The sequence below is a fragment of the Mus caroli genome, chromosome 2, assembly GCF_900094665.2.
Source record: "Mus caroli chromosome 2, CAROLI_EIJ_v1.1, whole genome shotgun sequence".
Classification (NCBI taxonomy): Eukaryota; Metazoa; Chordata; class Mammalia; order Rodentia; family Muridae; genus Mus; species Mus caroli.
The window spans coordinates 27544296-27554455 of NC_034571.1; the positions used below are offsets into that span (position 1 = coordinate 27544296).

General features: G+C 49.4%; 1 protein-coding gene across 1 annotated transcript in view; it reads left to right on the top strand.

The window, feature by feature from the left end:
• Positions 1–1670: 1670 nt before the first annotated feature.
• Positions 1671–10160, top strand: part of Exosc2 (exosome component 2) — a 10897-nt gene continuing 2407 nt past the window's right edge. The window contains exons 1-7 of the mRNA XM_021155768.2: positions 1671–1803; positions 3204–3305; positions 5381–5426; positions 5561–5650; positions 6597–6662; positions 7814–7882; positions 9572–9748. Coding sequence (XP_021011427.1) covers positions 1682–1803; positions 3204–3305; positions 5381–5426; positions 5561–5650; positions 6597–6662; positions 7814–7882; positions 9572–9748 — 672 coding nt within the window. The 5' untranslated portion in view covers positions 1671–1681. The remainder of the gene's footprint in view (positions 1804–3203; positions 3306–5380; positions 5427–5560; positions 5651–6596; positions 6663–7813; positions 7883–9571; positions 9749–10160) is intronic.

Consider the following 10160-nt stretch of genomic DNA (forward strand, 5'->3'; position numbering starts at 1 on the left):
GACTTACAAGTCAGTTCCCCCCCCCCCCAACCCCGCGCTTTGGTTTTTTTTTTCTGAGACAGGGTTTCTCTGTAGCCCTGGCTCTTCTGTAACTCACTTTGTAGACCAGGCTGGCCTCGAACTCAGAAATCCTCCTGCCTTTGCCTCCCAAGTGCTGGGATTAAAGGTGTGTGCCACTACTGCCCGGCATTACTTCGAGAGTTTTATAGAGACATATTTAAGAAAGAACAAGTGAGACACACGTAAAGACAGAATGAGCCATAGAATGAGAAGGAGCCAGACAGTTAGATAAGATTGCTAGAGTTAGTTTGAGGCCAAGCAGGAATTTAGAGGCTGAGAGAAAAGACAAATCTAATAAGTCAGCTGGGAAAGGAGTTTGAGACAGAACAACTGAATTGAATTAGCCAGCCAGAGCTCAGAAAGAACTAGAAAGGGGGAGCTTATTCAGCAGTAATTCAGAGGCTGAAAGCATTTTAGACCTAGATAAGACTGTACGGAGTCTAGAAGCTTCCAGAACTAGACCTAGGTTAGCAAACGAAGAGAGTAAACCTCCCAGACAACAATTACAACAGGAAAATAAGTTACATTTACACCTCCCTACAGATTTGCTTGTCACATGACTGTTTCCAACAGTCATCTTTCAGCAGACACATGCCATCACTCAGACGAGGTCCTTACTAAAGCACATTAGAGCCAGAGGGCAGTAGGGGAGGACCCAAACCAGCACCTAAGGGGCTAGAACACAAGGCCCACGAGGAGCAGGAGCAGTATTCAGAGGGTTCTATCTTCTGCTCAGATGGTGTTTCCTGTAAATCCCGGTCCTAAATCTATAGTCTACAAAATATTAGATTATAGTGGTTTTGAGTTGGATGCCAAGGTTCATTTTTCAATCTCTAGACTTGGCCAACAATAAATTAAATGATGAAATGGAACAGTTTGGGTAAAAACTCATACAGCTTGGCATGGCAGCTTCTACCTGTAATCCAGCTCCTGGGAGGTGGAGGAGGAGGAGTTCAAGGATGCCCTGGGTTACACAGCTAGTTTGAGACCAACCTGGATGACATGAGGCACTGTCTTTAAAACATCCTACACCTGGAATGGAGAGGTGGTTCAGAGGTTGAGAGTACTGGCCACATTTCCAGAGGACTTGGTTTCGATTCTCAGCACCCACATAATGGCTCACAAACATCTATAATTCCAGTTCCAGGGACTCCAACATCCTCTTTTGTCCTCTTGGGCATCAGACACCACTACCACTACCACTACCACTACCATTACTACCACCACCAAATCATAACCTACACAAACTCACGTAATCGCAGCATTTGGGAGGTGGAGGCATGAACATCTGGACCTCAGCAAGGTTATCCTCAACAATACAGAGTTTGGGGCTAGCCCTACACGGGGTCGTTTCTCTAAAACAAACACAAAACTGACATCCAAACACCAAACCAAACTAATGTCATATTCCCTTACGACATGAGAATTCATCATTCCGCAGGTGCTTTCATGCCAATAGTAAACACGGCAGCTTGGTGCCCTCACTTCCTCGAGTTAACTTAATATTGCCAATAGTCAACATGGCTGCCACACGATTCATTCCCATTGGTCGCTTCTCTGAAGGAAGGCGGGAGTTGAGGAGCGGTGTAGAGCTGCGCCTGCGCAAGTCATTGGCGCCAAGATGGCGTTGGAGATGAGGCTCCCTAAAGCTCGCAAACCTCTCAGTGAGAGCTTGGGCCGCGACTCTAAGAAACACTTGGTGGTGCCGGGGGACACGATCACCACGGACACAGGCTTCATGCGGTACGTGAGGATTTGGGGGTCCCAAGGCCTCAGGAGGCGGCTGCAGAGCTCTCTGCACGTGGCCCGCTGTCCCGGAACCCAGGCCTCCTGTCCCGTTGTATCTTAAGTCCCCGAGTTACCCGGGACACATCGGAGCATCCATACTAGTTCCCTCCTTTGCGAGCCTCACGCTTCTGACTCCCGGCATCTTGGCTGCTCCTCTGTCAGTTCCTGATTCCCTCTTATGATCTATGGCTTTCGGAACTTTTGGACCCTTATTCTGAAACTCAAGATTCTTGAGCCTTCCTAGGGAGGGAGAACTGGGGAGGGCTGGGTGCAGGGCCTTTCTTACAACTCTCTGAATGGACAGTGGGGTTGGTCATCTCTTTCAGTGTTACCTCAGCGACAAGCCTGACTTGGAAGCAGTAATTTTGGTGGGGCGGGGGTTGAGGCAACATATTGTACCCAACAGTGGCAGTTAGGGCTGGCTCTGGAGTCGGACATTTGCCATTGTTATCCTTGGTCTAGCACCTTGCTAAGGCAGGTATCCTCACCTGGAAAACAGTGGTGACAACAGGAATTGGTAGGGTAGTATTAACTGAAAAGTGGGGCAGGAGAGCAAAATCCACCATTGTATTACCACCAAAGATATATCTGCATTAGGTAGCCAGTCTTCCAGCTGTCTGTCGACCCCCACCCCCACCCCCACCCCCCATGTAGCACTGACTGTCCTGGAACTTACTATGGAGACCGCTCTGATTCTGAACTCAAGAGATCCACCTGCTTCTGCCTCCCAAATTCTTAACTCAAAGGTGTGGCCGTTTGTCCATTGCACCTGGTTTGTTCTTTCTTCCCTTTCTTTCTTTCTTTCTTTCTTTCTTTCTTTCTTTCTTTCTTCCTTTTCTTTTTTTTTCTTTTTTCTTTTTTTTTTTTTGGTACAAATGAGATTATAGTGTTTATAGCGTTGCCTCTAAGCTTTAAGTTTAAGGTATTAGATGGCAGATATCTTAGGATTCATTCCTTCATACTTGCAGCATGTGTTCAACTTAGCCCGTGTGGTTGAGGTACCAAAGTGAACACCCATGTCCTGGTGGAGATTAAGATGTAGCAAGGAACAGAAACAGTAAATGCCACAAGAAAATCGTAAATGCAGCAGAAGGGGGAGAACAGGTGTGTAGTTGGGAATGGGGTGGACCAGGAGCAGTTGGGGATCCCAGTGTTGCTGGGATGTGGAGGTAGGATGTCAGGCAGTGACATTTGAGCACATTACTTTAAGATGGAGACATCCATGTGACTGTCTGCGGAGAGTGTGAGGCTCAGGGCTGGGGGAGCCCGTTAGGTTCAGGAACTACGTTCTAGATGTTCTAGATCACCTCCAATGTATCCTGATATCCTTTCTTTGTGGTCTTGTCCTTGCGCAGGGGCCATGGGACATACATGGGGGAAGAAAAGCTCATTGCGTCCGTGGCCGGCTCTGTGGAGAGAGTGAACAAATTGATCTGTGTCAAAGCCTTGAAAACCAGGTGAGGACAGAGGTGTGTATCTCTTTCTCAGAGCATCTGAGTTCTGCACGGGCCTTTTCTGTCTCCCCATGTCATAGAGATTAGTCCTGCCTGTCACAAGCCTGCTATGTGGAATGTTCCTGTTTGTCACAGTCAGCACCAGGAGCCAACTTGACACAAAGCTGGAGCAGGAACCTAAACTGAAGAGTTGCCTCCATTGGATTGCCTGTGGGCATATCTGTGGAAGCGTTTTCTTAATTGGTACTTGATGTAGGAGGACCCAGCCCACTGTGGGCGGTGCCATCCCTGCCTGGGCAGCTGGGCCTGGGCTGGGCAAGAAAGGGCATTGTGGCGCATGCTTTTAATCCTAGCCCTTGGGAGCAGAGGCAGGCTCTGTGAGCTGTGTGCGTGTGTGTGTGTGTGTGTGTGTGTGAGAGAGAGAGAGAGAGAGAGAGAGAGAGAGAGAGAGAGAGAGAGAGAGAGCGCGAGCCAGCCTGGGAAGCAAGCCAGCAAGCAGGCTTCCTCCATAGACTCTGCTTCAGTCCTGGCCTCCAGGTTGCTGGGCAGTACTCCTTGATGGAGTGTGATCTATAGGCCAAAGAAAGCCTTCCCTCTCAGGCTGCTTTTGGTTGTAGTATTTATCACAGCAGAAAGTAAGCTAGGGCATTGCATGGAGGGTGAGCCTCACAGTTCCCTCATGTCACAGGTTCTCTCATGTCACTTGATCCTCCCAAGCCTGGGGTTACTTTCCTTTTCTGCATCATAAAGAAGATAACCACCCGGCGTGGTGGCGGCGCACGCCTTTAGTCCCAGCACTCTGGAGGCAGAGGCAGGCGGATTTCTGAGTTCGAGGCCAGCCTGGTCTACAAAGTGAGTTCCAGGACAGCCAGGGCTACACAGAGAAACCCTGTCTCAAAAAACCAAAAAAAAAAAAAAGATAACCACTTCAGGATTGCTGTTAGAATTCAGTGACGTGCTACATGTAAAGTACTTAAACACAGGGCTGAGTACCTAGAAGCAGCCCAGAAGGGAAGCCAATGAATGAGCTTGGGACTGAGTAGTCGGGTGAGCCGGGGCTGCGCTCTGGTCACCCTGACTGGCAATGATGATGATTTGGGAGTCAGTGTGTCGATTGGGAAGCCCTTGGAAGGGATCAACTAGATGAAAGCTGTAATCTGACATATGTCTTAATCATTTGCTGTAGTTGTCATGGAGATGGTGAGGGGGGGCAGGGCATGTTTAGCTGGACTAGGGAACTGTATGCTGCAAAATGACCAAGTGATAACGGGCGCAGCCCTCAGCAGTAGCTAGCTCCTCTGTATACTTTATTTTCCGTCCTTGTAAGGGCGTTGCAGTAACTGGTGTGTTTAAGGGTAGTTAACAGAATGAATAGAGTTCCCTAGTTTCCAGTCTGGATGTCTTTGTTTCCCTCTTGCATTTTAAGGTGCCCTCAGCAGGATTTGTGTTGGGCTCATCCTAGAGCTTGACAGGAATCAAGGTTTTGGCCTAAGTGTGGGGTGGGGTGGGGTGGGGTGGGGTGGGGTGGGGTGGGGTGAACACTTACTGAGCTGGGGCTGAATGGGAAAGAGCAGTTTGCTGTGGGGAAGGGGAAGCAGCTGCTGGCAGTGTTCACCTTGTGTTTGTTATCTTTACAAGTGCTCAAGAGCCATTTGTGTGGCTATTGATATCAGGTGGCTGTGACTTCACCACCCAGGCGCTGGGATTGTGGATAATTCCCCACCTTGCCCAGCCTCTCACCATTAGAACTCAGTGAGCTCTCTGTAATTGAGGGAGCTTTGAGCAGAAAAGATACACAGTCCAATGCCTGGGCCTTAACAAAGGGCATTTCACCCTTGGAATCAGGGTGAGGGACCAGCAAAGTGTCTGAGCCAGGCAGGCAGTGTGGACATGTAACAGCTTGCAGTGAGCAATTTCTTTAAGGATAGCTAATGAGATTCTGAAGTTCCCAGGTCTTAACAGTAATTATACCCATGTGCTAAAAAACATGGTTATTGCGTCCCTTCTGTTTGTTCAGCCTCAGACACTGGTGTGGCCAGCCCGCTGGCTATTGGGTAAGCTTCTGTTTTCTCTTGCAGATACAATGGAGAAGTCGGAGACATTGTAGTGGGGAGAATCACAGAGGTAAAGTCGGTGTTCATAAAGAGAAGGAGGTTGGTGGCTCAGGGATTGGGGCCTTCATCTGTGAAAGTATGAAGAAGGGGCCCTTTGTTTCTGGGGTGGTGTGAAATGCTATCCCACATTTATTTCTCTCACAGGTTCAACAGAAGAGGTGGAAGGTAGAGACCAATTCCAGGCTGGACTCCGTCTTGCTCCTCTCATCCATGAACCTTCCTGGGGGAGAGCTGGTGAGTGCTCGCCTGCTCTGGAACTGTCCGGTCGGTCGGGCTGTGGGGCTTTGCTCCACCTGAGAAGTCTGCTTTACACGAGGTTGCTGTGGTTTTGTCACCGGGTCTGCTACTTTGATGAACACAGAGGCTTTTCTCCTAGCTTAGGATCTTAGTGCTGATTTCCTTTCCTGATGCCCAGCCTTGCACAGGGAAGGTGTCTCTTGAGGGGTTTGCCCTAGCTTGCTTGCTTTTTGGAGTGTGGGGTGGGTGGGGTTGAGACAGGGATTCTTGGTGTAGCCCTGACCTGGAACTCACTATGAAAACCAGGCTGGCCTGGAACTCACAGATGTCTACTTGCCTCGACCTTCCAAATGCTGGGATAAAAGTCGTGTGCCCTGCTTGCCCTTAGTTTTCAGTGACTTGAATGGTACTTGGTTATTGCAGACAGTGACAGGCTTTTGTCCATATCATGGTTGAGTCTGTCATATATTTTGGAGAGGCTCCCTGAGCTGGGTCCTCTGGAGAGTACCAGATAAAAGGATGCACAGCTGAGTCCCACAAGGACCATATTATAGATGGGCGGAGGATATGAGGTAACAGAGCTGTAACGTAGCGGGAGAACGAGGAAACACGGGCACCAGAGGACAGATGTTCATAGTGGGACTGGGGAGTGAGGTTGGGGACTCTGAGGTGAAGGGAGATATGTGACCAGAGACAGCCTGGTGTGAAGTGTGCTGGGTGAATGGGGCAGTCACAGTGAGTGTGCAGTTGCACAGGGTCTGATTGTCAACTCAGGGTCCCACTGAGGAGAGCTACTGTCCTCTCCCTTGCTCCCACCTCGTCCTGGCGACCTCTTGTCATAATTCTTCGTATTACAGTACCATGGCTGGCTTCAAGCAGAGAGCAGTGGTGGGGAGAGCCCTTCTGAGGGGCTGTGTCATGTGTTCGTGCTTGTGTGTTTCAGAGGAGAAGGTCTGCGGAGGATGAGCTGGCCATGAGAGGCTTCTTGCAGGAAGGCGACCTCATCAGTGTATCCTGCACCTCGTTCTCTCTCCCCCACAGGGCTGCGTGTCGGACTCTGTCTGGCCAGGGGAAGAGACAGAACCTTGCGGGACTGAGTCCGGGGTACCATGTTCAGGGCTCTGCTGCCCTGCACTTGTTTTCCTTAGCTCAGAACGATGCTGTGGGTTTTGTAACTTGTGATTCATGGTGAAGATCCAATGGTCTTTCCTTTCTTATTATAAAGGGTAGCCCAGGCTGTCTTGGAACTCACTGTGTACCCCAGGCTGGCCTCAAATACACGCATTCTTTTTTTTTTTTTTTTTTTGGTTTTTCGAGACAGGGTTTCTCTGTGTAGCCCTGGCTGTCCTGGCACTCACTTTGTAGACCAGGCTGGCCTCGAACTCAGAAATCCGCCTGCCTCTGCCTCCCGAGTGCTGGGATTAAAGGCGTGCGCCACCACGCCTGGCAAATACACGCATTCTTTTTTTTTTTTTTTAAAGATTTATTTATTATTTATTGTATGTAAGTACACTGTAGCTGTCTTCAGACACTCCAGAAGAGGGAGCCAGATCTCGTTACGGATGGTTGTGAGCCACCATGTGGTTGCTGGGATTTGAACTCTGGACCTTCGGAAGAGCAGTCGGGTGCTCTTACCCACTGAGCCATCTCACCAGCCCAAATACACGCATTCTTATCTCAGCTTCCTGAGTGCTGAGATGTCAGGCATAGGCCATCATTCTTGCCCATGGACCTGACTGTGTCCAAATTCAGAAAATGTGGACCCAAATTCTGTTTATTTTAAAAAATACTTGATCATATGTGTGCAGTTGCTGTGTGTGGAGGTCATAGGACAACGTGCAGGAGTTGGTTCTCTTCTTTTCCCTTGGTCTGAGGGATAGGACTCAGCTTGACAGACTTGATGGCAGGTGTCTACTCACAGAGCCACCTCACCAGCCCACAGAGGATATGAACATGTATCCATGAAAAGGTTGGTTGTAGCAAGATACTCTTGCCAACCAACCAGGGGGAAGCTGAGGGATAGTGATATCTTCCATAGAGGGCCATCAAAGATGGCCAGAGTGACCTGCTGGTGATGGGGGTGGGGGAGAAGCTGGCTGCAGGTAGGTGGCACAAGCGTGGATTGCCAAGGCTACTGTTGTTCCTTCATCACATGAGTAGGCGGAGGTCCAGGCGGTGTTCTCGGATGGAGCTGTTTCTCTGCACACAAGAAGCCTGAAATATGGGAAGGTAAGACAGGCTATGAGGCTTCAAGTTCAGTTTTGAATTTGAGTAGTCCCTGCATGCTGACCTAAAGACCTGGTAGTTAGCTTGGTGTGGGGTCATGAGCCTATAATCTCAGCTCCCTGGAGGCAGAAGGAGGTGATTAAAACTGGAAGCCAGCATGGTTACATAGAGAGACTGCCTCTTCCTGCATGACCCCCTGCCCCCAACCTCCAATCTAAGAACAAAAAGCAACAACACAGAACCCAGTTATTTTGGACTAGTGACCTACCAGGATAGGGGACGTCTGCTGCCAGTGGCCGGGCAGGGTGGTTGGCATCCTAAATCCATTTCCTCCTGAGGAGCCTGTTCTGGTAGAGCCCCCCTGCTTGGGGCTGTGAGGCTGTTCTTTCTGGGAGATGCTCAGCCCAGTATTGCAAGGCTGGCTGCATGTCCACAGAACCATGTCTACAGGGCCATCATAGTGCTGCCAGAGACCAATTTCCCATCTGAGCCTCTGAATTTTGCCTGTTTTTGTGAGGCTCCATTATTGGGGTTTATTTTAGATAGCATACTTTCTCAGACACATCAGGGCATCTTTGTTTCCCATCTCATTGTTTTCTGAGAAGAATAAAAAAGCAGTGTCCTTTAATGAAGTGGCAGCTGTCACCATGTCCCTGACCATGTACTTGAAGTAGGAGGAGGTGTGTGTGCTGATCTCCAGCCTGGTGTTGTAGACACTTTCTTATTGTGTATGCACTTAGAACTGACCTGTCAAGACCTGGCATGGTTTTGCCAGTCCCCTGGACCACATCTTGTGGGTGGCGTGGGAATTTGAGGTTAAGATCGAAACTAGAGTCATGGAGTGGATCTGCTATGTGGCCAGTGGGAGACTCCTCATTGGCTCTAGTTTCTGTAATGGCCAGCATGCCTCCTCTGGATTAGAAGGCAGACAGAAGCGATGGAATATTGACCTTCTTTTAATTAAAATGAGCTGCCTGGCAGTGGTGGCGCACGTCTTTAATCCCAGCACTCAGGAGGCAGAGGCAGGCGGATTTCTGAGTTTGAGGCCAACCTGGTCTACAGAGTGAGTTCTAAGATGGTCAGGACTACACAGAGAAACCCTGCCTTGAAAAAACGATTGGTTGGTAGGTAGGTAGGTAGGTGCGTGCCCCATATGCGCACTTGTGGAGGTCAGAGGACATCTTGTAGGAGTTGGTTATCTTTTACCGTGTGGGTGCTGGGAATTGAACTCAGCTGTCAGCCTTGATAGCATTTGCCTTTACCACCATCTTGCCAACCTGACTGCCTCCTTCTCTGGGAGGTGCAAGTAGCTATGGGCCAGAACTGTTTTCTGCAAAGTGCATGCTGTCTGTGCACTGGGCGACTGCAGTGTCCCAGGAAGGACAGTGGTGAGGCACGCCGGGTTGTATATTCTGAAGCCTGGTTGTATTCATCTAGCTGATTGTTTCTTGTTCTTTTTTTTTTTTTCTGCAGGGTGGGTGGGGTCTTACTAGATAGCTCAGCTGGCCGAGTATTAGTGAGCTTCTTGCCCCAGCCTCTCAGAAGCTGTGCTCCTCCTACCTGGCTTCTGATCCATTTCCTTTTTGCTTGTTGTTTTGAGTCAGGGTTTCATGTAGCCCGGGCTGGCCTCCTAAGTGCTGGAGTTACAGGCACGTGCTACTCCGCCTGTCTCATGGTGGTCTGTCTCTTTAGCTAGGTCAGGGAGTTTTAGTCCAGGTCTCACCTTCTCTGGTGAAAAGACAGAAGACTCATTTCCATGACTTGCCATGTGGTGCCTCAGTGATTCTCGGTAACAACGGTTTCATCTGGATCTACCCAACACCTGAGCACAAGGATGAGGATGCTGGGGGCTTCATTGCTAACTTGGAGGTGAGTGAACATCATCTTGGCATTCAGCGAGCGCTTTTACCTGCTGAGCCCTGTTGCCTTTTAATGTTTCAATAGTCTTGTGCCACCAATGTTGCTTTCTGAGAAATGAGTGCAGAGCACACTAAGTGAACTCACAGAGATGTTGCAGCATCTCAGCGGTGGTATCTTGGGAAGCCACCTCTCCGCGTGAGCTGCAGATAGTTACAATGTGGCTTGTGGCTTGCTCACTGTCTGGTGCAGTGCCTGCAGAAATTGCTGTGCTGTGAACAGGTCTGAGCTAGAGTTATTCATGAACACTTAAGAGTCTCCTCTTCTGGGTTGGAAAAATGGTTCAGTGGTTAAGAGACTGCTCTTCCAAAGGTCCTGAGTTCAATTCCCAGCAACCACATGGTGGCTCACAGCCATCTGTCAT